The following is a 27,344-nucleotide window of genomic DNA, read 5'->3' on the forward strand; positions in this document are numbered from 1 at the left end:
AAGCGGTGCCTTCTTGCCCTCACCCCGCCCCTCCGCACGCGTTAACAAGTGTCATCGGCGCTCGAACCAATCCCAGCAGGCTACTGCCTGCCGTGCTCTTTGATTGGATGAGTGGGATGGCGTCCAGGCGGAAGCCGGTGTCTGAGAGTAGGGGGACCAAATCGGGTAGGATGGCGGACGGTGGAGGGGAGTTGGGTGGCTATCACCCTCATCACGTGCAGCGTGCTGTTTGTGACTCGCGGGCCAAGTACCGGGAGGGCCGGAGGCCCCGCGCAGTTAAGGTGAGAGTAGCCGGACGTTTTGGATGCTCCCCACTGTCTTCTCCCAGACCAGGTCCGAGTCAGAGCTCCTTAAGTGGTTAGATAGATAGTGGAGCTGCTAAAGAGGAAGCCGGCCCGGAGAAGTGCCATGGCTGGCCCGGAAGCTCCCAACTCAGCAGGCGTCCCGCTGGGATTCGAACTTGGAGCGTTTCCATTACAGCGAACCTTCCAAATTCGGTGTTTTTTTGTTTCCTGAGCATTTCATTTATCTGAGCAGCCCGACAGAATAGAGCTAAGGCGAGCGCTGTTCACATTTTTGCGAATGAGGGAAAGCCCCAGTGAGTTTAAAAGTGATTTTTACAAGGTCGAACAGCTAATAAGAGTCCAAGGTAGGATTTGAAGCCAGGTTTCATCCCCGCCCTTGCCACTTTTGAGAATGACAGTTTCATAGTTGGTATCTCCCGGGCCATCTAGAGGAAATCCCCTCTATAATGGGTATTTGCATTTTTCTAAAAGATCACCACATATACAAGCAAACCGGGAAGTTTTTCCTGACTTCATGCCCAGTTTTACAATTCCTATTCATTGATTCTGATACTTTTATCAAATTTTTATGCCAAACAGAGCAAATCTAATCCTTTTATGTGAAGGCTCTTTAACTACTTGCCCACGACTGTCCAATCATTCACTAAACCCTTATCTTAACCAGTGCTAGGCACTGTTAAGCGTTGAGAATTCTGAGAAAGTTAAGGAACCCATGCTTAAATGGGGTTGATGACCTACAAACAACCATGTATGTTTGTAAAAAAGGTTAAATTGGAGATATTTCAGAGGGAAGGCACTAGAATTAAGGAGTGAGAAAGATTTCCTGTAAGAGTTTAGCTAAGACTTGAAAGAAGTCAGGGAAGCTTGGAGGAACAGACGAGAAAGAGTATTAGTTTTTTTTTCTTTTCAGCATCATTTCTTATTTATCTTTTACTTATCTTTATTTAATTTTATTTTAAAGATATTCTACCAATTGCATGTAATAACAAATTTCCACATAATTTTTAGGAAGTAATATGATCCATATTGTCTTCCTCCTTTCCCTCTCCCTTCCAGGAGCTGTTAAGCAATTTGATCTGGGTTATATATGTATAATCATGCAAAACACTTCCATATTGTTCATTTTTGTAAGAGAATAGTTATATAAAATCCAAGTCCTAAAATAAAAACCAAAATAAAGTAAAGTAAAAAATTGCATGATTTGCTCTGTACTCTGATTCCAATAGTTCTTCCTCTGGAGGTGGATAGCATTCTTTGTCATAAGTCCCTCAGAATCTTCCTGGATCATTGTATTGCTGAGAGTAGCTAAGTCTCATTTCACAATGTTGCTGTTACTTTGTACAGTGTTCTCCTGCTCCTGCTTATTTCACTCTGTATCATTTCATGTAGGTTTTCCCATCACATCATTTTTTAATGATGACCAAACACTCTTGCTTTCTAAAGGAAAGCAAAAATAGTCTACATCAGTATGCCCACGCAGACAAGGTGAAGAACAGGTGTATAAAGATTAATAAGACTCTAGAGCAGCGGTTCTCAACTTCTCAATTTGTAGCAATGAGAATACATAATGCATATCAGGTATTTACATTCCGAATCATAACTATAGCAAAATTACAGTTTTGAAGTAGCCACCAAAATAATTTTTTGGTCTGGGGTCACTGCAACATGAGGAACTGTATTGCGGGGTCACGGCATTAGAAAGGTTGAGAACCACTGCTCTAGAGATACTACCCTTTCATATACTGTGCCAAAAGCACCAAAGTCCATTGGTATGTCAAAAATCTATAGGTTGCTAGAAACAAAGTAGGCCTAACATTCATAAGGAATAGGTAAATTATGCTACATGAATGTAATGGTCTGTTACTATGCTGTAAGAGAGATGAATATTATGACCACAGGGAGGAATGGGAAGCCATGCACAGAGGCAGAAAGAAGTAAGCAGAACCAGAAAGGCATACCAAATGACACCACTGTCCATGGAAAGAACATCCTTTAAATTAAGTACCATCAATTAAAATGGCCAGACCTAGCCCCAAAGAAGAGATATGACACCTCACTCTTGTAAGAATATGGAGCACTCCATATAGTGTCATATTTTTTCAAATTGGTAGTTAGATTTTTATCTATTTCTTTTTATTCTGTACTTATATGAGATTGCTTTCTAAGAGGAAAAAGGAGAAGGGATACATTGAAAAATGTGAGTGTCATACCAGTTGTTTTAAAAAAAGAAAATTTTCAGATTGTAATTATGTTTTAGATTTACATGGTGTCTTTCTTTTCAATGGCTCAAATTGAACTATAGATTCAGTCAGCTTTTCAAATGAAGAAAATTATCTTGAGTTTAGTATAACATAGATTATTGGAATTGACAGATAACCCACAATCCCCTGTGATTTCAGGCTAGAGAAAAGTAGTTGCAGAATTTTGTCTATTAAACCAGAGATTCTTAAAACAGTTTTTTTGTAATGGATCTGCTTAGCATTCAGGTGAAGCCTTTGGATCCCTTTTCAGAATAATGCTTTATTGCTTATATTCATGATTGAAGGAAATGTTTAATTTTAGTTAGAAATTAGTAAAGAATAAAGATGTATTTTTTTTTCCATCCCAGTTCACAGACCTCTAAAGTCTATCAGAGAAAGGTATAGGTTAAGAACCCTTTTGTTAGTTTGATATATAAATTACTAACTTTTGTTAAAAGAACTTCTGGTGTTGTAGAAAAATATCAAGTTGGGAAGCAAGATACCTGAGCTTACCCTCTCTAAAGAGTCTTTAGCTAGCTATGCAACTCAAGACCTTCTTTGGATCTTGGTTTTCCCTTCTGCAAGGTGAAGCAGTTGACTGGATAGATTCTAAAGTATCTTTAAACTTATAACCTCAAAAGACTTAAATAAGTTTTATGTTATCTCATTTTATTTTAAATAGTCTGCTTAGTCATACCATATGAATAGTCAACCATTCTGATTCTATTTTTGTTGGTTTCTACATACAATCACAGGGTTATTGTGAAGAAAGTATATTTTGAAACATTTTATAGAAGAGATTTGTTATTCTGTGACTGGTCAAAGCGCAGTAGTTGGTAAATTATGTTTTAGTCTTGACTCTGGCCTGGTTAGACCTTACTATATGAGAATTTTAGGTACCACATGTGGGAGATAAATTGGACTATGTCCAAAGGAAAGGGAGTGGGATAGTGAAGGAACTAGTTATTATGTAGTATAAAGATTTCTGAAGAAACGGAAGATAGCCTGAAGAAGAGAGGATTTGGGGGGCATTGGAAGAGGGGCGGGAACACTATGTTAGAGAATTTCTATTTCAAGGTCTGCTATCATTTGGGGGAGAAATTTTGCTGACTTTAAAGGCAGAAAACTAGCAATGGCTAAGATAGAGGTAGATTTTAGTCCCCTGTAAGGACAATTATCCTTACATCTCTGTTTTAAAGTGATTTGTCTCAGAAAAACAAGAGATTGGAAGATCACACATCAGCGATGCTGTTGATGTAGATCATCCCTACTTTAGTATGGGTTAGACTAGATAACTCCTGTGTTCTCCTCTCAGAGATTCTGTGATAATTATCAGGGCAAAGCTGTTCAAGAAAGTATCTGTGAAAAATATTTAACACATCTATATTTCCTTTAGGTATATACAATCAATTTGGAATCTCAGTACTTATTAATTCAAGGAGTTCCTGCCGTGGGAGTTATGAAAGAGTTGATTGAGCAATTTGCTTTATTTGGTGCTATTGAACAGTATAATGCTCTAGATGAGTATCCGGCAGAAGAATTTACAGAAGTGTATCTAATTAAATTCCAAAAATTACAAAGTGCAAGGTAATGTGTCTGTCAGCTTTCTTCCTTTCTCTTTATCACTAACCTAGCAAAAGACTGATCATTCTTCATACCTAGATTAACAAAAAATCCTGAACATTTAGGTCCGATTTAGGATTTGTTTCCACCACAAAGCTCTCCCCATTTTCAACCCATGTGAAGCTTTCTCTTCTTGTATTTCTAATAGCACTTATAATCTGTATCGCACATTTGAAGACTTGATTTTCTGCTACCTTTAGTAATCTATTCCAAATATATGTCTCAATTTGGAAGGGTGTTTTGCATGACAATAAAACGTTTTAAAATTCAAAATACACATATATATGTATATATGTTTCATCGCAGAATTTAGCACAGTGCCTGGCACATAGTAGGTGCTTACTAAATGTTTATTGATTATCTAAATTTATTGTAAACTTCTTGAGCCTGTCTTTCTACTACTTTTTTTTTTAACCCTTGTAGTGATGGGAACACAGTGAATGCTTAAAACTTTCTCACAGACATCTTAATTTTCTTAGTGTGTTTTAATTTTTTTAAAGTTGTCAATAATTTCAAGCATTAGATCTCCCTTAAAACACAGAATCCTTACCCTATCATTTGAGGACCTAGAGGTCCCAACTGCCTTTTCTAGTCTTTTATTTTTCCCCATTCTCATAGAATCATGATTTAGAGTGGGAAGGCAGCTTAGAGGTTATCTGGCCCAACTCTTTCATTTTAAGATTAGGAAACTATCTCTCTGAATGATGAAGAGATTTATTCAAAGTATAGAGGTAGTACAGAAGAAATGACCAAAGGTACTTGTTCTTCTAAGGCCAAGTTTCTTTCTCATTTCACCACTCCTGTTCTCCCAAGGGCCTTCACAAACACTGTCTTTCTAATTGTTCCTTTCTTACCTTCATAGTCTTCTATAGTCTGACATGGTCTCCTCCTCTCTTTCTTCAGATTCCTAGATTCCTTTAAGAGGCATCTCAAGTACCACCTCTTAGATGAGGTCTGTCTTAATCTCCCCAACAGTTAGTGTTTACTGTTGTGAAAATACTGTATGATATTTTGCCTACACTTTATATTACCTGTGGATATATTATATTCCTCCAGTCCCCGTTTCTTCCTTGGGCTCCTTGAGGACAAAGACTGTTTAGTTTTTGACTTTGGATCTATCCCTAATGCCTAGGACAGTGCTTGCATTTAGCAGGTACTAATAAACTTTTTTTAATTAAAAATGACATGTTACAAGTGCGTATTGTAGCACTGAGCTCAGTTGGTTAGCACGTGGTGCTAAGAGTACAAAGTAGAGGCAGCATTGTAGAAAATGCATCATAGTTAGTGGTCCTAAGTTGACTCCTTCCTCTGCTCATTAATACTTCTATGACTTAGAACAAGTTTCGTTACTTCAGTTTCTTTGTAAAGTGAGAGTTGGAGTAGATGCATCCCTAAAGTCCTTCTAGCTCTAAGGCTTATAATGTATGATCTAAATTCATTGCTTGTTCCTCATGAGGACCATTTAGCTCTATATAGAGGGGAGTTTTGTTTCATGACCATAGATTACATCTCAGGCCAGCCAGCTGTGGCAGATATGTGCCACCAGTTCAAGAAAGACTGGAAGAGACAAGGTAAAAGGCTCATCAAAAATACTCAACATGTGCTCCAAACATTTTTGTTGTTCAGTCACGTCTGACTCTTCCTGACACGCATGTCAGGCCCTTCTCTTCTCCATTATCTCCCATAGGCTATCCATGCTCATATTTGTTGCTTCCTTGACACTATCCAGCTCATCCTCTGCTATCCCCTTTTGCTTTTGATCTTTCCCAAAATTTGTAATTGATCCTGGATCAATCCACAGGATCATATTCATAAAGGGGCAAGAACCTATAATGTGAGGATCATTCAGATATTATAGAATTTGTGAATCTCAAAAGTTTGCTTTTATTGGTGAATTTTAATCACTTGGTTATCAGTTGAGTGAACTTAGATTAATATATTGGACTCTCTTATTTCTATTTAGGATAGCCAAACGAAAATTGGATGAACGAAGTTTTTTCGGTGGTTTACTTCATGTGTGCTATGCTCCAGAATTTGAAACAGTACAAGAAACCAGAGAGAAATTACAGGAGAGACGACGATATATAGCAAGAACAACTGGGATTAAAGGTTTGTAAATAAGGATTGATCTCATTGTTTTTTACTTTTTATGAGAGCTTGGGTTAATGGTTACCAATTCCTACTCATTTGGCAAGTACTTCCACCTTTGCCTAGCAACTGGCTACATCATCAGATGCCTTCACCTGATTTTCTTGACCTCCTTAGCTGCCTAGCCCCAAATACCTAGGTTAGAATAATGGGTGTCTGAGTGATCAGGACAGACTGTATTTTGATAAGAGCAGCCAGGATTAGGGTTCTGTATTTTCCAAGACTATATTTCCAGGAATTATCTTTGGCTATTCCCTTTTCTTCAAACCCAGCCAGTTATTCTAGTCTTACCTCCACAATATGTCTTATACCTTCTCCACCCTCATGACCTTTCACCTGGACTCTTATAAAAGCTTCTGAATTGGTTTTCTTGCCTTCAGTTTATTTGCTTCCTAATCTGCCTTTCATGTAATTGTTTAAAAAAATCTGCCTGGTACGTAGATCTGACATGCTAGTTTTGTTTTTAAAATTGCATATTCTTTAGCCTGGAACTTCATGCCCTCTGAAATATGTCCTTATTTCCTTCATTTATTTTGTGTTCTTGACAAACTGAAATACTTGCTATTCCCAAATCTATTTCTGTATTTCCTGGCTTTTCTGCATCACAGGCAAAACTTACAATTTTGGGACACTCACTTTGCTCACCTTTGCTTGACAAAACCCTTTTCTTCCTTTAAACCCCAGTTCATGTGCTGCTAATTCCATGAAGCCTTCCCTAGTTGAAAATGACCGTTTCCTCTTTTCATCTTCCTGGAGCACTTTGCTTGGATACTTCTTCCCCCAAAGTTTATGAATTAAGGAGAAAGTTCATCATTAAAATTCACATAGTAGGGGGCAGCTGGCTCAATAGATTGAGAGCCAGGTCTAGAGACGGCAAATCATTGCCTAGCCCTTACCACTCTTCTGCCATAGAACCAATACACAATATTGATTCTAAGACAGAAGGTAAGGATTTAAATAAATAAATAAAATAAAATTCACATAGTACATGGTGGTTATCAAAGTAACTAAAATAGTAAATTTACTTTTGATTTTTTCTTTTAAATTTTTAGAAGATAAACTCCAGCCAGTAACAAAGAAAAATGTGTATACAGAACCTACATTTACAAAAGACCTCAGAAATTATTTTCAATCAAAGGCGTCTGAATTTTGTGCAACTTCTTTGAACCCTTATACTGAAAATCCATGGAATTGTCATCCTGGCTCTCTGAATTCAACTCCATATCATGTCTCTTCAAAGTATACAGCTTCTGAATCAGGAGATCTCTTAGAGAGAACTCTGATCCCCCCTCAGCTTGATAGAAACTATAACAAAACTATGTCAGATTATAACCAGAAGAACTCTTTGACAGAGATGGAAATGATTGGAACTTCAGTAGGCTATATTGAACCCCAAAAGGTTATTCCTTCTAATAATGGAATTGCTAGATTCATGCCTCGAACAACTCAGCTGCAGGAGCGAAAGAGAAGAAGAGAAGAAGACCGTAAACTTGGAACTTTCCTTGAAACAAACCCAAGAAGTAAGGAAGTTATTATTGGACCACAGCTACCAGAAATCCCTAAAGTGGATATGGAGGATGAGTCTTTGAATATGTCAGCTAACTTAATTCGTAATAAACTAAAGGAGGTATGTACATTTTTGAAAGCTACTTTGAAATAGTAGTTATTAAATCTTTAAAGCAACTCAATAGCAGATTATCTCTGGATTTTTTTTTTAAAACCGTAACCTTCTTAGAACCAATGTTGGGTATTGGTTCCAAGGCAGAAGAGTGGTATGGTAGGCAGTGGGGGTTAAGTGACTTGCCCAGGGTCATACAACTAGGAAGAGTCTGAGGTCAAATTCAAACCAAGGATCTCCTATCTCCAGGCCTGGCTATGCCTGATATCAACTCTCTGTGTCTAGTAACATAAATAGATTTGACTGTTCCTTATCTTGATCATCATTGGCAGAACAAAATTCTTTTGCTGGAAACTACAACATAATGTTTCTTATAGCCTTGTCATTTCATATTTTTTCTCTTTGGGACTGAATTTGTTTTTTTAAAGCCCTCAGAATAAAAGGAAGGTAAAAGGAGGAAGTATTATATTTTCCCTTAGCCTTTCTGGAACCTCAGCCTCTTATTTGTGGGTTAGTGGGTCTTTGTGACTTTAAATAGACCAGAAATGAAAAATTAGAGCAAACCAAGTCTTACCCAGAAAAGCTGAAGTTGATTTGTGTGATTTTCAATTTACAAAATGAATTTTCTGCTAACAGAATTAACAAATAAATATTTTCTACATTTCTGCTTTCCCCTAAGTCTTCTTTTCTCCCATCTATTTTCCCATTGGTCTCTCCTGTGTCTCACACTAGTAGGAACATGAGACATAGCATTAGGGGTTTGGATCTCTGATTTCATTGGTTTAGGGGGAACTCACAGTAAGAAAAGATCTAATTTATCCCACTAGGTCAATCACTAAAATAGATTTCTATGAAAATTTACAAGGAAAAGTGTTCTATCTCTTTATGGACCAACAGTGTTGCTCTCATTGCTGTTCTTTGAACTCTAATCAGCTTCTCCCAAAGTGTGTATTTACTGTACTTCCCCCCCAAAATTTATCAACATGTGTACCATACAATGAGAAGCAGGAAGGAAATAAATCTGGTGTTTGGTTTTTTTACCTAGGTCATTTCTTCCCAACCAAAACCCTCAGAGAGCAAGCTGGAAGATACACATATAAGTCGTCCATTAAAGCAAAGAAGAAGAATATAGAAGAGTATAAATCTGGAAAATGGCATGGTACCTTTCCCCCAAGAGATCACTTATGTTATTTAAATTTATAACTTTTTTTACTGTTGGTATTTCATATCGTATGTCCTTTGCACATTAAATAAGGAAAATGATTACATTTCAGTTTAAAATCAGAATCTTTTTTTATTTTTGCCGAGGTTTAAAAAGCCTGGTCATTTTAGCATCTGTTTTTAAAATGTGGAAACTCCATTTTCACATTTATTATGTTTCTGCCTTAAAATACCACACTGCTTCATGTATATGAAATTCCAATATGATTCACAGTGTAGATGTTGTTTAAAGCAGCTGTTCACAGTGAAAATTCATTGTTTATTTCTTTGAACGCCAGGGTTTCAAATTCAAGACACTTCTGGAAACAGAATGCGCCATAATTGAATGGTTAGGACATATATTGTTGCAGTTTAGTTTACATGAGTCTTTATATAGCAATATTAAAATCAATAATATTAGCAATATTAACTTTGCTAAAATTTTAACTTTTCCCACTCTTCCTTGTATCCAAATCTAGTTTAGAGAGAAGACTTGAACAGTAGTTGGAAAGAAGTTAATGTCTATAGGGAAGACAGCTGATGGACTGTTTAAAAAAAACTGTCTTTAAGATGTTAAGACATTGAGAGTCTTCCAGATTTCTCACCCATTCATCCCCAGATTGTCTTTAACTTTGAGGTCCCTGTTTTGGACCAGACCTATGATTTTTTCATGAGACATTTACTCTACTTGGCACTGGCTTTGCCACTTAGAGTCCTGAAGAGTAGCCAGGGACTCGGACAGGTTAAGAGACTTGCCCACTCACATGGCCAAAGTACAGCTCCAATCACCATACTAAGCTTTTTGCCCACAAGACACTCCTGCTCTTGCAGTTATATCCCTTTATACTTACTCCTCTTGAATTCCCCCCTTCCCAGCAGATGCCATCTCTCTGAGGGTAGAGACTGCTTCCTTTCTGTTTCTTTGTCCCTTTTTCCTAGTTTAGGTTCTTGAATTGAATAGATTTTTCTTATGGTTAAAGGGGATTCTTTTGCAAAGAACTAGCAGTTTTATGAGCCTGCACCAGTTTGGCCCAAGTTTTTTTGGAGTAGATTCTAGTTAGAGTAGGGTAAAATCTTCATGGCTGCCATATTTAATGCAAAGAACAAGGGAACTTTATAGGAGGAAGTGGCCTATTAAGGCCATTTTCTTGGATCATTGTGGGTTTAGGCTACTTATTCTAGTTTCCCTCCTCTAAGGAAGATTTATGACATACATTAAGGGGAATGGTTTGCTAGTACCTCAGTTTCTGGTAAACATGGGCCAAACACCTCTAACAAAAGGCGGTCTTTCTTTACTGCTTGTTCAAAGTCTTCAAAAGATAGTTTCCCATCATTATCATAATCCTAGGAAGGAAGACATGCATTTTTTCATATATGATAATAGCTAACATTTTTATAGTACTTTAAGGTTTATAAAACCATTTACAGATATCTCATTTTATCCTTGCAATAACTCTCAGCTGGTGCTCCTTATTATCCCTATTTTATAGATGAAGAAACTGAAGCAGACGGAAGTTAAGTGATTTGCTCAAGATCATACAGCTAGTAAGTATCTGAGTTCAGATTTCAACTCAGGTCAGCCAGACCCACCCTATTCCCTTTAATCTCCCCATTACTCTTCTTCCATCCTCAATGAGTTTGGTACTTGACTCAACTCTTCTTTCCCCAAATCCTATCCTCATACTCAGAGGACTTTAGCTTACATATTTCCCCACCCTAAGAAACTCCACTCAATTCCTTATCCAGTTCACTTCTTAACTATACATAGAGATGGTCTTAACCTTGAGCTTGTCATGCCCCACAAATCTATCACCTCTATGTTCAAGAATTCTGAAATCCCCTTATCTGATCAAAATCTGTTGACTTTTCACCTTTCCCTCTGCCTTCTCTTACATAACCCTATATTCTCCCCAGGACCTCTAATCCTTGGATCTTTTCATTCTCTCCCAGGCCATCTCCCCCAACCCTGACCACCCTCTCCTCTCCTCCATCTCCACTTCTTAATGAACCAATTCTGCTATATCCTGTCCTTTTCTCTTGAATCCCTCACCCCCTCTCATCTCTGATTACTTCTAACCATGCCTCCACTTTGGATCACTCCCACCATCTATCACCTCAACCATCCATCAGAAGTGGAGAAAATCAAGTAATGATTCCCCCGGCATCTACTACAAGTGTTTGTTATAGAACCCCTGCTGCCCTCACTCATGCTAAACAGTCCGACTGTACTTGCCTTATCACCTCGGTTTCCTGTTCTCCAAACCGACTTATCTCTCTTCAACCTCCTTCTCCCCCTCTTCCAGCTTAAGGACCTTGCCTCATTTTTTTTCTTTTTAACCCTTACCTTCCCTCTTAGAATCAATACTATGTATTGGTTCCAAGGTGAATGGTAAGGGCTAGGCAATGGGGGTTAAGTGACTTGCCCAGGTCACACAGCTGGGGAGTGTCTGAGGTCAGATTTGAATCTAGAACCTCCTCTAGGCCTGGCTCTCAATCTACTGAGCTACCCAGCTAATTCTCCTTGCCTCATCTTTTAACAGAAACAACTGAGGCCATTCATAAGCTCCTTCTTTCTTATCTACCATCATTTGGGTACCTTCTGCTTCTCCTTCATCCTCATGTGATGAGATGGTTGTACTCCTTCAAGGCTAACCCCTCAATCTGTTCAGTTGATTCAGTTCAATCCTGTCTTCTCCAATAGATTGCCCCCTCATTGCCACTCATTTATGTAATCACCAATCTCTCCTTGTCTACTGGCTTATTTCTGACTGCCTCAACTATGCCAATGTCTTCTTAGTCTCAAAAACCCCTCACTCCATCCTTAATGTCATCCTATCTCCCTTCTGCCTTTTGTGGCTAACCCCCTTGAAAAGGCCATCTTCAGTCAATGCCTTTGGTTTCAGGTTTTTTTTAATTTAATTTAATTCTTATTGTCATGGAAAACACTTCCATATAGGTCATTCTTCTAAGAGCAAACTCATACATAACCCAACCCCCTGCCACTCCCCAAAAACAAACAAACCAAAAAAATACTCTGATGTGAAAGTTGACTCTGACAGTTCTTTCTCTAGAAGGGGAGAGCATTCCCCATCATAAGTCCTTCAGGATTGTCCCAGATCATTGCATGACTAAGAGTAGCCAAGTTTTCACAGATAATCATAGTACAATATTCTCCCAGTTCTTCTTCATCCCCTTTAATTTTGCTTCTGAATTTATCATTCCACTGAAACTGCTCTGTACAGGGTAGATAATGGTTTCCTGATTGCCAAATTCAATGTCTTTTTCTCAACCTTTGTTCTCCTGGACACCTTTGCAGCCTTTGACACTGTCAATTTACTTTCTCTTTCTTGACACTCTCTTCTCTAGGTTTCAGTACATCCCTTTCTCCTGGTTTTCTTTAGATCTATCTGCTCCTTCTGACTCCTTTGCTAGATCTTTGTCCAGATTGCTTCCTTTCACTGTAGCTATCCCTCAGGATTCTGTCCTGGTCCTCTTCTCTTCTCCATGTCTCTTGCTTCATTTAGTGATCTCTTCAACTCCCATGAATTTAATTACCATCTCTTTGCTGATGGTTCTCAAATCTACCTGTCCTGCCTGACCTCCAGCCTTCTATCTCACACCATCAGCTGCTTTTTAGACATCTTGTCCAAGAAACATTTAAAGTTCAAAATGTGCAAAACAGAACTCATTATTTTTCCCCTAAACACCCCTGCCTCCTATTACTATCCAGGGGCAACACCGTCTTGGTCCCTCAGGCCCACAACCTATGAGTCACCCTAGTTTTCTCACTCTCTTCCGAATCCCCAACCTCCATACCCAAGTGAATGCCAAGGCTTCACCTTTGGGGTCTCTCTTGAATACATCTCTTCTCTCCTCTGCCACTGCTCTCACCCTGGTGCAGGCTCTCATCATCTCATTCCTGGACTATTGCAGTCGCCACTGGTGGGGTCGGCCTGCCTCAAATCTCTCCCTGCATCCATCCATCCTCTATGCAGGCACCAAAGCAATTTTCCTGAAACGCAGGTCCAGTCACATCATATTACCTACTCAGTAAACCCCAGGAGTTTCTTGCTGCTTCCAGGAGCAAATACAAGATGATCAACATTCAATGCCCTTTGTAACCCATCTCCCTCCTGCCTTTCCAGGCTTCTTATGCCTTACCTCTTCACAATATGCTCTTTGATATAGTGATCCTGACCTTCTGGTTATTCCACAAACAAGACAGTCCATCTTTCTGTTACGGGCATTTTCTCTAGGGTCTCCCAGGCCTGGAATGCCCTCACTGGCTATTTCATTAGTCACCTAATGGCTTCCTGGAATCCAGGTCTCAACTAAAATACTATTTTGTACAGGAAGTCATTCCCAATCCCTCTTAGTTCTAGAATCTTTCCTCTCCTAATTTCCTATTCATCTTGTATTTGAACATAATTATTTGCACATTGTCTTCCCCATTAGACTGAGCTATTTGAGGGAAAGTTGTGCCTTTTACCTTTTTTTTTTAATGTCCAGGCCTAGCACAGTAGTTGGAACTTTATAAATGTCTATTGACTATTGTACAGTATGTGTATGTGTATGTAAAAGAGAGAGATGTTTAGCAGTGATTAACTTTGTAAGGAAAACTACTAATGATAAAGCTAATTCAGACTACTTAAAAAAGTTTTTGATCTGGCTTCAAATGCTAGCTTTTGTGACCCCTGGGCAATTACTTAACTTCCATATGCCTCAGTTTTCTCAGCTGTAAAATGTGGATAACAATGGCACCCGCCTTCAAAGAAGGGTGTGACATTCTCCTATATGTTAATAAAGTGCTTAGCACAGGCCCTGGCATATTTTAGGTAAATAATAAATATTCATTTCCTTCTTTCCTATGGCAAAAAAAAAAAGGGTCTTGTACAGGAGAGGAGGTAGATTGAAATTTGACTTTGTACTATTTATGAGTAAAGATTTCCCCAATGAATTGATGAGGGATCAAACTTGTGGAACTTCAAATCACTTTATATTAAAAGGCTGAAGTTTTTTTGGGGAACCTATTCTGCTATGTAAAGCTACGTGTACTAAAATAAGCACATGAAGAATTCTAAGTATAAAATATAATCCTTTCTGGAAGAACTTCCATCTAGTAGAGGGACAGAAAGTACATCTCTAAATTTTATAAAGAGCAAGGGTTAGGTAAGGAAAAGGACAGTGTGTGTTGAAATTATAAGGGAAGACTGCATGGATGAAAAGACACTCTAGCTGGTCTTTAAAATATGAATAGGATCTAGCCAGACTCCAACTATATGATTCTGGTCATGTCACTTAAATTTAAACCTCTTTCAGCCTCAGTTTTTTTCATGTGGAAAATGAGCAGGTTCCTACTCTATGCATTGGATCCTCATGGACACCCAATGAGGCAGATAATATTTCATAGCTACCCCCATTTAATGATTGAGAAAAATGAGGTACAGGTTATTCCCATTTTGTAGATGAGAAATTTGAGGTCCAAGTCCTTCCAACAGCTACACAGATGGCAAGTATCACAGGGAAGATTTGAACCCAGGCTACTCCCAAAAGCAAAATCGGTATGCTTTCAATTCTGTGCTGCCCCCACAAAATGTCATTTTAGTAAGATTAAGCCCATGCCAAAGGTGTGTAAGAATCAGAGAGGCAGAGAGAAGTCAGGGAAGCCAGCCGAGACACTTGAAATAATTTACCAGCATAAGGCCTAGGCTGAAAATCAGTCTTTGACCCAATAAGTGGCATTATATGAAAGACTGAAAATTTGATCATGAAATTTCCCATCTTAGTAATTCAGTATCCTAGACTTCAGTTTATCTGTTTCCTGTGGTAGGAAACAATGTTTTTTTCTCCCAACTTCTGCCTCCACTGTTTGGTCAGAAGACTAGGTAGCCTAGGTTGCATACTCACCATTTTCTTCAGTGTTATTTCTACCAATTCTTTTATTCCTTCAACAGGATCTTCTTCCACTGGATGTTTGAGGAGACTGTTCTTCAGCATGTCAAACATTTCATCCTGGGAAATATATCCGTCCCCATTCACGTAATAAACTTGGTAACAGTCTTTTTGAAGCAGGAAGAAAAACATCAATTTTAGATGAACAATTAACCTTGTTTCATTTTCTCCTTAATTATCATAATGCATTATTATATCATCATTAACATTTTATAAAATGTGGGAGGCAAAATGGTCCAACAGAAAGAACCCCGAATTTAGTGTCATAGGACTCAAATGTGTAACAGGCTGGCTGACCTCCAAAGCTCCTTCCGGCTCTATGGCATGATATTATTTGCAAATGGAATATAGCAGCAAACATTCTTGTCAACTAAGTGGGATTTATACTAGGAATCCAAGGATTATTGAACATTAAGAAAACAAACATCAGAAAAATGTGTAAATCATAAGATGCTGTCAATACATATAGAAAAAGCTTTCAGTAAGATGACATTCGTTCATGATTGAAAATAAAACTAAGAAGAGCAGAAAGAAACACAAAAGCATTTACTTGAAAACTAATGGAATAACCTTAAGGAGCCAAGCATGCTTGTACATGCCAGTAATCCCAGCTAAGGGGCAGTTGGAGCCTCTTTCTTGAGCTCTGGAGTTCAGAGAGCTGCCAGTCACACGAATACTAAGGAAAATATCCATGTGATTAGCCTTTGTGTGAGAGAGTGGGAGGAGAGGGGAACCAGCCCAGGTGGGAAAAAGAGCAGATCCAAAGTCCCATGTCAATCAGAAAGAGAATGAGATAGCTCCTCAACTTTGGCTGGGCAACATAAGGTGGCCCAGTCTTTAAGACAAAACTAAATAAAAACATGAAGCACATTACCATGTTAAATTATAAAATAGAGATGCATACTCTTCCCTACTATTTTTTTGGACACCATAATAGAAATGTGAAAAATCAAAGTCAGGCAGTGAAAAAAATTAGAAGGATTTACATAGGAAATGAAGAAGTCAAAACATTATTTGAAGATGCCATTATTGTTTGGCTAGGAAATCTATACATCTCAGAAAAAGAAGAAGTATCAACTTTGAATGATTAAAAAACTCATAAAAATTATTTGCATTCTTATAGGGTGCCAATAAAAATTTAAAAAATATTGAACATCTCAGATACTTCCTAGCTGTGTGACCTTTGGCAGAGCCTTTATCTCCATTGCCTAGACCTTACCATTCTTCTGCCTTGGAACCAATATGCAATATTTGGATTCTAAGATAAAAGGTAAGGATTTAAAATTGAATGTGAAAAAATAAACATTTCTAAAAGATTAATTTTTGCAAATATACTTGGAATACACATATGATCTTTATAAAGATAACACTGAAGTTGCATTGAAAATAAATGGAAGTTTTAAACAATTGAAAAAAATTCAATTTTTACAGGAGTCAAATCAATGTGAAAAATGAAAATAATTCCTGTTTATTACTGATATAATGCAACATCAATGGTCTTCATTGTTGTTTTCGGTCAAGTCTGACTCTTTAAGGCCTTATTTGGGATTTTCTTCTCAAAGTTACTATAGTGGTTGGCCATTTCCTTCTCCAGCTCATTTTACAGATAAGAAAACTGAGGCAAACAGGATTAAGTGACTTGCTCAGTCACATAACTAGTAAGTATCTAAGGCCATTTTTGAACTCAGGAAAGTGAGTCTTCCAGACTTGACTCTAGGCTGAAAGCTGTCTTCATTCCAGAACTAGACAAAATTATAATAAAAAACAGATATGGAAAAAATGGACAAAAATATCAATGACAAACTTTAAGTGGGCAGAGCAGGTACATGTAAACAGTCTTCACAGATTTTAAAACATTATTAAGTAGTTATTAAAACCATGGAATCTTAAGCAAAAAAGCCAACAAACCTAATAGAGATGTCAGACAATATACCAATGGACCAAATATAGATGTCAGAAGTAGAACAAAATGTGGGTGAAAGATGACTATTTTAAAGAAAAGCCCAACCGGGACGAATTGTTGAAATTCTGGAAGCAGTGAGCTACATGAAGGAAGTATTTTAGGGAGTCAGGTTGTTGATTTTGGTTTTGAAATCGCACCATTGTCTGTAGTACATTCTTAATGCCAGTCTAGGTGAGGCACTAAAAACAATTTAATTGGCTAAAGACCTAAAGAAGCTGGCTACCCCAGCTTTTAAAGCACTGAATGATGAAATTAAGACTGATTATGGTTGCCCCAAACAATAAAAACCTGAGCCCCAAATTCTTACATTTCAATTTTTCTTCAAAAGATCCACGGAGAAACACAGATAATCCTTCGACCCACTCAGCTGCACTAATGCGATTGTCACCATCTTTGTCAAAAGCCCCAAACACTGAAAGTAAAGAAGGTGTAGGCTTACAGGGACTGTAATTTAGAGAAAAAAATCTAATTCTTATAATTCCATAGTATATCAGGAGTCATTTACCCGGGGTCTTTGGATTCACTTTAAAAATATTTTTATAACAATTTCACCTTAATTGGCCTCCTTTATAATCCTCTATATTTTATGCATATAAAAACATTCTGAGAAAGGGTTCATGTGCTTTACCAGAGTGCCAAAGAGGCCTATTATCTTTAAAAAGATTAAGAATGGTTGTTTTATAGAGAGAGAAATAAAATTATTTCTACCACATATAAAACAAAAGAGTTTAGATAGTTTCTTTCCTGAGGAAATCAAAAAAGTTCTAGTATTAGAAAAAACAATTTACTTTTCTCTCAAGAAGCTCTGTTATGATAAATGACAAGTACACAGATATTTTATAAAGAATTATTTTTTAAAATCCCTTACCTTCTGTCTTAAAATCTTTACTGTGTATTGATTCCAAGGCAGAAAAGTGCTAAGGGCTAGGCGATGAGGTCAAGTGACTTGCCCAGGGTCACACAGCTGGGAAAGTGTCTGAGGCTAGATTTGAACCCAGGACCTCCCATCTCTAGGCCTGGATCTCAACCCTCTGAGTCACTCAGCTGCCCCTGATATTTTTAATAATGAAGTAAAGTAGGCAGATTTTCTCAAAGTTCATCTATTTAGTTAAATTATGAACCTAAAAGCCATCTGCCAAAATCCTAAAAAAAAAAAAGTCAAATCTATAAAATTAAAGCCTTTGTTATGTCAGAGTTAAGAACAAAGGAATTGACAAGCTCCAAACAGACCAAGAAAATGCTCTGATTCTGAGGATATCTTGCATGCTGTTCTTTTGTAGGGTGTAATGTCTCCATGAGAGCGCATATTGGACATAAATGTTAGGAGAGACCCAGATCCAAATCCTGGGTTCAACACTTGCACAAGTCACCTTAGCTCAGTTAAGGGGAATAAACATTTAAATAGCCCCTACCATATGCCAACCATGGCGGTAAATGCTTTAAAAAACAAGCAAACAAACAAATATAATCTAATTTGATCTTCACAACAACACTGGGAGAGAAATGTTATTATCCCCATTTTATAGTTGAAGAAACCAAGGCAAAACAGGTTAAGTGACTTGTCCAAGTCATACAGCTATTTGGTGTCTGAGATCACACTTGATTTTGGATCTCCCTGCTTCCGGGCCCCACCCTCTATCCATTGCCACCACCTGCCTCGAAAGGGGAATATTCTTTCACTATTTATCTCATGGGGGTCAAGAACATACTTTGTAAACTTTAAATAAAGTACTGTAAGAATGTGAGATATTAATTTATGCATTATAACAACATGTATCATAATATAAAAATGTAACATAAATATAAAAATAAAATATAATAAAAATTAGATATAATAATGAGATTAATTTGAGCGATGTTTTCCCAGTGAATGTTCTTATCATTTTTTAGGTCTATTTGTTGAAATAGCATCAGTGAGCATTAGGGTTGCCTACTGTAGCACCTACAGGTGCAGGAGCACTCAAAGCTCTCGTGGGGCCATGGGAAACACATGGCCTTGGAGGCTGGAGGGGACGGACAGCAGATATTGGGAACCAAGTGAGAGGTGTCTGGATCAACTCGGCACATGTTATTGAAGGGAGTGGTGGAGAGAGGCACGGAGGGATGGAGAGGGGGAGAGAGGGAGAGAGAGATGGAGGGGGGAGAGACACAGAAAGGGAGGGAGGGAAGGAAAACATTAAGAAGCAAGACTATACCATGATTGAAATATGGACACATCCTTCCATCCATCCATCCATCCATCCATCCATCCATCCATCCATCCATCCCTTCCTCCATCTCTCCATCCATCCATCCATCCATCCATCCATCCATCCATCCATCCATCCATCCATCCAACCATCCATCCATCCATCCTTCCATCCATCCATCCATCCATCCATCCATCCATCCATCCATCCATCCATCCATCCATCTCTCCATCCATCCATCCATCCCTCTTTACACCCCTCCCTCCATCCATATTTAACGTTTAAAACAATAAAAACCAATGTATATTCAAATCCTAATGCTGCAAGCATACACACGCACAATATAAAATATTTATATATACTCCAAGATTTTCTTCTCTCTCTCCCCCCCCTTTCTCCTTCTTTCGCTCTCTCTTTTCTTCTCTCTCTCTCTCCTTTTGCTCTCTTTCCTTCTCTCTCTCTCTCTCTCTCTCTCTCTCTCTCTCTGATATACACACACACGCACACACAAGGTATACAAGGTATAGTCCTACCTACATTCTTGGAAAGGAAAAATAATGAGAAATGTGATGATACAAGCATGACTTTCTATAGGCGAGTCAAGCCTCTAGCTTGTTGGTCCTGATGGACTTTCTCCTCCTTCCTGCCGCCACGCCAACCTTGCCCAAGTTCTCCATGACCAAGGGACTATTAGCTTTCCAGGGACAGTTTCAGTGCCCCCCTGTGCCTTTAGGTTCTTCCTCTTCAACTTCACTTTATATAATTCTTGGGTCTCTTCAACTTAGCTCAAATGCCATTTTTTATAGACCTTTTTTTTTCTTTTTTCCCCATCCCCCTAGCCAGCTTCTAACATCTTTCCCTTCAAGAACTACTTTCTATCCATGGTTGATATCTTCTCAATAGCTATTTATTTACATGCTGTGTCTTTTACTAAAATATAAACTCCTTGCAGGCAGAGGCTGTTTTTACTTTTTCTTCCCCTACAGAGGCTTTGTCAAGTGTATGACAAATAAACCAGCATTTAAATTATTGATGATTAAAATGAGAGGGGAAAGAAACAATCCCAATGATGTAAATTTGGGGGTTAATTTTTAAAAATATATTTAGTTCCAGTAATAGGAAATACCTTTTGGATTACGTGTTATACTCACCAATTTGCTTTTGAGGGAGAAGAAAATTAAGTGAATTTCCCCAGAAAACTGGTCTTGGAATCTTTTATAAAAGAGTCCAAAAGGGAACTTTTATTCAACTTTCATAGGATAGGAAACTGCCCATTGATTGTTCTGTGAAAGGCATCTTCATCTAAAATACTCATTTGTCATTTGGATTGCCAGCTAAGTGTGAAAGCCCTTGATGAGAAGTGGTACCTCTGATAGCTGTAGCTCCTTACCCCTGTTCATAAGCAGGTCATCAGTCATTCCAAAAACGCCATGCAGGACATTTCTAAACTCACTGCGATCCAGGCCCTCGTAGAGACTTCGTTTTTGTCCCTTTTCCATAAATGAATAAAAAACTTTTACAAGACACTCCAATTCTTTTTTGTTGACTGTGAAATGAAAAAAGGGAAATTAATGAACTTTCAACTTCATGTAACATAAAGAGCAATGGGTGAAGAACTGGGGAGAGGTGCATCTTAAATTTTTTTTTCTGCTACCATGTTGGTGAGCAAGTCATTTAACCTCGCATGTCTTTAAGCTTGCTTTCATTTATAAAATAAAAGAGGCTGGGCAGCTAGGTGGCACAGTGGATAGAGAACCAAGCCTGAAGATGGGGTGGGTAGGGTAGGGAGGGTTCAAATGTGACTTTTTCCTAGCTGTGTGGCTCTGGTCAAATTACCTAATCCCCATTGCCTAGGCCAGTGATGGGCAACCTTTTGAGTTTGGTGTGTCAAAATTGGCTAAAAAACCCGAGCATAACCCAGGTGGTGTGTCACTTCGAGAAAAAAAAACAAAAAACAACAACATAAATTTGCAATATTTATAGCTTAAATAACAAAAATGTATAATTGTGATATATAATTGCATTTAATAAACCACAAATTAATTCTCTAACTTACCTGTTTAGTGACTTCTTTGTTGATCTGTCTGTCGGTTTCTTTTGTTGGTCTTGATATTATTTAACTTGTGTGGGTGCCGTGAATAAGTGAGGGGGAGGAGAAATTCTTTAACCTGCCTATTAGTGACTTTTTTTGTTGCTGAATTTCATTGGCTAAATCTTCATTTGAAGGTTGGTATTTTGTACACTTCAAGCCCAAGCAAGCACTACTAACTTCATCTGTCAATCTGTTTCTTTTGTGGTTCTGATATTATTTAATGCTGAGAATAAGGTCTCACAAACGTACATGGAGGGAAAAATTGTGAGTAAAGCCATTGCTATATTTTTTCAGGGTGCTAAAAGTGTCTGGTAATCAGTTCCAGGCACTCCTCCATTGCACAAGGGCGGGAGCCTGACCCAGTCTTCCTCTGGCCCCACCTCTCCCAGCACCCTCCTTCCTCCCCTGCATTCCTCCTCCCTGCCCCCGCGGGAGCCCCACATGCCCCAGCTGCTTGGCAAACGCCACCCCACCAACCCCTGGCCAGGCCAGTGCATGGCCATGGCCACAGCAGCAGGTGCCTGGCTCTTGGGCCCTGAGGCTTGCTGAGCCCACATGTGGCCACATGTCATCGAAAATGTCTACACGCATCAGTGCTGACACGCATGTCATAGGTTCGCCATCACTGCTCTTCTTAGAATTGATGCTATGATAGAAGGTAAGGGTTTAAAATAAAACTCAGGCTAAGTGATTCCTCATCTCTTCTAATTCATTTTATAATTCAATCTTCTAACAACCAAGTTCTAAATTCAGTTCATTTCAGTAAGAATATGAGCAATTTCAAGAAATTTTTGGTGTTTAAGTATGATAAACTACACTTCAGAGAGCAGTTCCCTTATAAAAATGAGATCTGGCGTTTACATTGCACTTTAAAGTTTGCAAAGGTCTTTATAATAATGTGTTGTTTTTTTTATCCTCACTGTGCTCCTGAGAATGCTATTTTTATCATAACTATTTTGCAATTAAGGAAACTTAAGCAGACAGAGGCTAAGTCACTTGCCTAGTTACACAGCAGCAAGTACCTCAATCTGGATTTGAACTCAAGTCTTTCTGACTTGTGGACCTCAAACTCTATATCCCCCATGTTACCTACTGCCTTATGGAAGGAATGTAAGAGGAGGGCCAGCCCACCTTCCTGTAGCTTTGCATTTCAACTAAATATTTTGCTTAAAATTAGATGTCAAGTTCTGGTGGTGCTTTCTTCACTGAAGGACCACAAATGCCCTTAGCACTTCTCTAAATTTTACTCGCCGGGAGAAAAAATCCCTCTTCTCCCTTGTCCTAGTTGTCACCCCAGTTCCTGGTCCTGAGCAAAGAACTGTGGAAATCATATCTATAGATCCTTTTTCTTTAGAAAAGTACAGAACCTTGCAGTCAGCCAGGAGGACAAGATGTATAGAAATTGCTAGATTCATATCTGTTTGCCTAAACATTGTGAGTCTAGGGGCAATCCCTTTTTTTGATTCAAGCTCCCTTGTGGTTGCCATCCCTTCATGGGGAAAGGGTGCCCCAGGATGCATATCTGAAGCCTGTCTAAATGCCATTTCTACAATGAACACACACAGCAAATAAACCCTTTTATCCAAGTGGATAGCAAAATAGAAATCGGGGAAAGGAGATCTCTGAGAATGTCGATCAGGCTCTGAATGAATGAGGACACCCACTGGGAGGGAAATTGCTCTGCTCCATTGGGAGTCTCGGATCTCACCCAAGGGGAGATTCCCCCAAGACTAGTGCCATAGGCTGGGTAGAAACATGTTGGGTCGTCTCTAGATTGGCTGCTTTCCCAGTCTCTCTCTTCTTAGACCCCACGAGGGTCTCTGTTGAAACAGAGAGCCCACCCCAGACCTTTCTTCTTTCAAACTCTCACCAATGCCCCCTCTTCTGCAGGAGTGGAGCCCTGAATCCTCAGTCTCCCCCGAAGAGGAGATTCTTATTGCAAATAGGCTTTGAGCCATTACACAGTGAGTCTGAAAGGTCAAAAACGAAGAATGCCAACCACATCCATCCAGACTTAAAAGTGGAGACACACTTATTCCTATTTGGACATGGACAATAGGGGAATTTGTTTCGCTGGACTATTCCTTTTTGTTGTGAGGGGTTTGATTTTCTTTTTGATCCATTGGGAGAGCAGTGGAAAGAAATATTAGTAAAATAAATTAAACACACACACACAAACCAAAATTCCTTTCTTTCTGCAGGATACCCTTTCAGGTCCCCTCATAGCCTATAGCCTTGCCCTTGAGGGTGCTTTTCTAATCTATTTATTTTGCTCCGGCATTTTTGCTTACAAATTGCCTCCCTCATAAGAATAGAATTTCCTTGAAGGCAGGGATTTTTTTCTGGCCTTTTCTTTAAACATCCACATTGCTTAGAGCCTGTTGCCTGGCCAATAGTAATCAATTAATAAGTCACTGTTGATTAGTTCACTGATTATCCACCTTTAATGGGGAGACCAACTGAGTACTCAGTTGCCTGCTGCCAAGCCCTGGAGGTGCTTTGTGAGCCTCCTTATCCACTACAGAAATCTGGGGCCCTGATTCTGTGAGAGTGATTGAGAACTCTCAGCCTTTGGGAGGGGAAGACACCTCAAACACACAGCAGTTCTGTTGCTTTACCTGGTGTTAGTCCTTCCCTCCTGTGAGTGTAGGAATAGAGGAAATGGACTATATTAAGCTGCCACTCTGCGAGTGCCCAAAGTGCGGAAGAGCCACTGGAGAGCCAGGCACTTGGATCCACACCAGTTTGATGGCAGCCAAGCCCAGTGAGCTCCTTAAGTCCCAAGTGGGAGCCCTTTGACCCAGACTAGCAGGAGTTAGTGGGCAGCCAAGCCCGCATTTCCCGAAGGCAAAGGGATGGTTCCTAATGGCGATGCTGAATTCAGAAGGGAACATGGAGATATAGAAGAAACGGATTTGAATGATAAAACTCGGTGCCATTCCCCAGGAGCTTTCTGGTCAAAGGATAGATACGAGGTTTTCAAAGTAAGAAATCTAAGGGACCAAAAACCATATTAAAATTTTTTCTAAATTACCCACAAAGTCAAATTTAAAGAATTCTGAGGTTCCATCTTATTCTCGGCAGACTAGCAGAGATACTCGAGGAACATGGCACCTGTTGGAGGGGCTGTGGGAAAACCAGCACACTGGAGAGGGCACGGTGGGTGGAACTGTGAATGGGTCCAGTTTTTAAGGAAGGCAATTTGAAACTCTGCCCCGAAAGGTACTCCACTCTATACCCTTTGACGCAGCCACAGGAGATTAAAGGAGGAGGAAAAGATCTCAATGCACACAAATATTTCAGCAGCTCTTTTCAGAGGAGCCAAAAAGTGGCAACTAAGGGACGTCCTACCGGGGAACGGCTAAACAGATCATGGTATGTTGATGCGATGGAAATGACGGTGCAATAAGAAATGGAGAGAAGCCTGGGAAATCTGTATGAATGACACAAAGTAAAGAGAGCAGACTTAGGACAGCGATTTAAACCAAGACAATATTATAAAGAAAAGAGCTTTGAAGGACCTGAGCTCTGGTCAATGCACGAATTAATGCTGGGTCTTGCCCTTCACTTGGCCCCTGCCAGACCGGTGGGCACACACATTTGGAGGCCTCGTCATTAAAATAATGCTGCCAGTCTCCATGTTTATGACGAGGGTTTTTGTTTTAAATAGGGGGACAAGCGGGAAGGGCTTAAAGTGAAGGAGGGGGAATTGGAGGGGTGAACGGATGTCTCTGGCAGACGCTTTTACGTCTGACCCCCCTCTCCCTGGGAACTGGGTGGCAGAGAGCAGAGAGAAGCCCCATTTTGGGGAGATGTCAGAAAAGTTAACCAACATTAACGGGTGGTTAGTGATCGGGTTCAATGATGTGGGGGTACAAATCACTGGCGGTGGTCTTCAAAGGAGAGAACGTGAGAGTCAGGAGAACCCTATGGCCTTTTGGTGTCCCTGGCAGCAAGTCAGAGCTGCTGTCCTGGAGGTACGGACGGCCCGCGGGTTAAAAAGGGGAGATGCAGCCGGCCATGCTGGGGCCGGTGTGGCCTGGGAAATTGATGATCTCATCTATTTCACTTAGTTAATTTTCTATTTTTTAACCAGGCCCAAAGAAGGGGACTTGAGTCTTCACGCAGGACAACTCCAGAGGAAGGGGACCCGGACCACGGCGAGGGAAGTTGAAGTGGGATAAAAGGGATGCCCGACAACAGCAGTCCCTAAGAGAGGTCCCGAGGACCCATCGGCAGTCGGTGGGAGGGAGCCTGGATTCCAGCCGAGGGCCTCCGAGCATATATCAAGTGTCTACCGTCCACGTTGGGGACCTGAGACACCCTGGAGTCTTTGACAACTCCGGACTCTCCTCTGAGAGGTTCTAAATGTTGCCCCTAAGTTGCTCTTATCTTTTAATTCTATTAAGTCATTAAACTCAGTGTAGCTGCTCCAGGCGCCCAGCCCTTTCCTTTTATGGACAGTGACCGCTCGCTAATTTTAACATTTTTTTGTGAAGCTATTTGTAGGCCAGAGAAAGAAGAGCAGATGTGGGGCGTCCAAAGAGTGGACGGAGATCCCCAGAATTCCCTTTGGCTCCGGGGGATCTGAAGCTATACACAAACTGTAACAAAACTCATTCCTGGCCTTTGCAATGCCCTTTCTCTGGACATACTCGCGACCCCAAGACTGACCGCTCAGACGAGAAATCACTGTTTTCTCAGCTCCTGGGGCGGGACTCGTGATGGCTCAGCGTGGGCAGCTCCCTCCATTGGAGGGGATTCTGAGGGAGGGGGGCAACAGGCCTGCACCTTAGTGGGGACAGAGATGTGCGTGGCGAGGGGAGCTTGACACCCTCACTAAGTGTGAGTGCTGGGATCTTACTGGGGATCGAGTCAGGTCCCCACCCGCTCCTCGTTTGACGCTATGTGCTACGGAGGATACTGCTGATGGGGCGCTCTGGGGTACAGGAGAGGGAGCGGGCTCCGGGCTAGTCGGGGGAGCTGCTTGTCTCAATGCAATCCCGGGTCCAGGCCCTACGCCCACCTTCCCCCAACAGGTCCTCTCAGGCTCTGCCCTCCCGTGGCGAGGGCGCTAGAGCCGGTTGCTCTGGGATTTCCTGGGAGAACTCACAATGGGTGGCTGCTTTACTCAGGGCCGTCACCACCTTCTTGAGCTCCCTCAAGTCGAGGCTGTAGATCACTGGTCGCCTGCTGTGTTTCATGAAATGAGCCATTGGCAAGAGCTGGGGTTGGGGTGGTGATGGGTGTGCGGAGGTCTTCAGCGCTCTCTCCGGAGGCTGCACCAGAGCACAGTGTTGCCGTGCCAACAGTGCAGGGACAAACAGAGAAGATTCTGAAGGCTGCAGCGGATGAAGGGGTCATTCTAGGCCAAACGGGAGAGGCCGTTTCGCCCAAGGGCAAGAGTGGATGGGAAGGTGCTGGCTGTGTCTGAGGATGTCCAGGGCAGATTTCCTCCCTGAGCCCCATGTGTGATCACCACAGTTGTCTGCGGGGCCGGAGCGGAGGGAGAGGCATGAGGATGGCTCGAGCCTATCAGATCTGAGGAATAACGAGGTCTCAGGAACATTCAGGTGGACTCCCAAGGAACTGGCCTTGAAAGGTCCGGGCCTCAGGCCTCTGTTCGGCCACGCCCTTGACCAGTTTCTGAAAAGGGCTACAATAAGGTTTCTTTTCCACCACTTAATGGGCACATGGAAGCTTCTGACAAGTGATCTTCCAATAAAGGGGAAAGACCCAACTGGAATGATCCAAAGTTCTTCGGGCATTTCTCAGGTTTCATTTTGCTCAAAGGCCAAACTTTCCTTCCTGACAAAGTGTCTTACTGTGGCTAAGATGAGGGGAGAGGCTATTTTTTCCTCCTTTCTAAGCCTCCATTCGAGGCAGTGTGGATAAAGATCCTGGGCCTGCCCCCTCTAAGCAGGAACGAACATGGGGATGGGTAGTCACTGTGTGGAGGAAAACACCATGTCACCTGAGGAACCGTATCCATCTGAATTGAGAAATGGTCATCA

At 40.4% G+C, this 27,344-nt stretch overlaps 2 protein-coding genes across 3 annotated transcripts; one reads left to right on the forward strand and one right to left on the reverse strand.

Annotated features, from left to right (window-relative positions):
• The first annotated feature begins 107 nt into the window (after nucleotides 1–107).
• Nucleotides 108–15,601, forward strand: RBM48 (RNA binding motif protein 48). Of its 2 annotated transcripts, XR_473519.3 has the most exons (7): nucleotides 108–281; nucleotides 3,942–4,132; nucleotides 6,132–6,277; nucleotides 7,369–7,943; nucleotides 8,980–9,093; nucleotides 10,625–10,679; nucleotides 15,089–15,601. XR_473519.3 is itself a non-coding variant. In XM_007505028.3 (6 exons), exons 1-5 carry the CDS (start codon nucleotides 108–110, stop codon nucleotides 9,064–9,066), a joined length of 1,173 nt encoding a protein of 390 aa, XP_007505090.1. In that variant the 3' UTR covers nucleotides 9,067–9,093; nucleotides 15,089–15,601. The 2 variants fall into 2 exon arrangements, 1 of the variants encoding a protein (XP_007505090.1); XM_007505028.3 differs by lacking the exon at nucleotides 10,625–10,679.
• Nucleotides 9,209–26,899, reverse strand: LOC100028337 (calaxin-like). Its single transcript, XM_007505027.2, has 7 exons — nucleotides 26,810–26,899; nucleotides 26,444–26,672; nucleotides 20,629–20,784; nucleotides 17,357–17,461; nucleotides 15,042–15,193; nucleotides 10,374–10,478; nucleotides 9,209–9,454 (listed from the first exon to the last, which is right to left on the reverse strand). The coding sequence occupies exons 1-7, from the start codon at nucleotides 26,897–26,899 to the stop codon at nucleotides 9,395–9,397; spliced, it is 897 nt and encodes a 298-aa protein (XP_007505089.2). The 3' UTR covers nucleotides 9,209–9,394.
• Nucleotides 26,900–27,344: the final 445 nt, after the last annotated feature.

This window comes from Monodelphis domestica, chromosome 5, assembly GCF_027887165.1.
Source record: "Monodelphis domestica isolate mMonDom1 chromosome 5, mMonDom1.pri, whole genome shotgun sequence".
In the NCBI taxonomy this organism is placed as follows: domain Eukaryota; kingdom Metazoa; phylum Chordata; class Mammalia; order Didelphimorphia; family Didelphidae; genus Monodelphis; species Monodelphis domestica.

Excerpts from the sequence above, each read along its gene's own strand:
- RBM48 (XM_007505028.3), top strand. The coding sequence starts at position 108 with ATGAGTGGGATGGCGTCCAGGCGGAAGCCGGTGTCTGAGAGTAGGGGG. Across the intron at positions 282-3,941 it reads GGAGGCCCCGCGCAGTTAAG|GTATATACAATCAATTTGGA; the intron begins GTGAGAGTAGCC and ends TATTTCCTTTAG. Across the intron at positions 7,944-8,979 it reads TTCGTAATAAACTAAAGGAG|GTCATTTCTTCCCAACCAAA; the intron begins GTATGTACATTT and ends TTTTTTACCTAG.
- LOC100028337 (XM_007505027.2), bottom strand. The coding sequence starts at position 26,899 with ATGTTCCTGAGACCTCGTTATTCCTCAGATCTGATAGGCTCGAGCCAT. Across the intron at positions 20,785-26,443 it reads GAGTAAAGCAGCCACCCATT|TCAACAAAAAAGAATTGGAG; the intron begins GTGAGTTCTCCC and ends TTCATTTCACAG. Across the intron at positions 9,455-10,373 it reads CATGTTTACCAGAAACTGAG|AAGTGTCTTGAATTTGAAAC; the intron begins GTACTAGCAAAC and ends TTCTGTTTCCAG.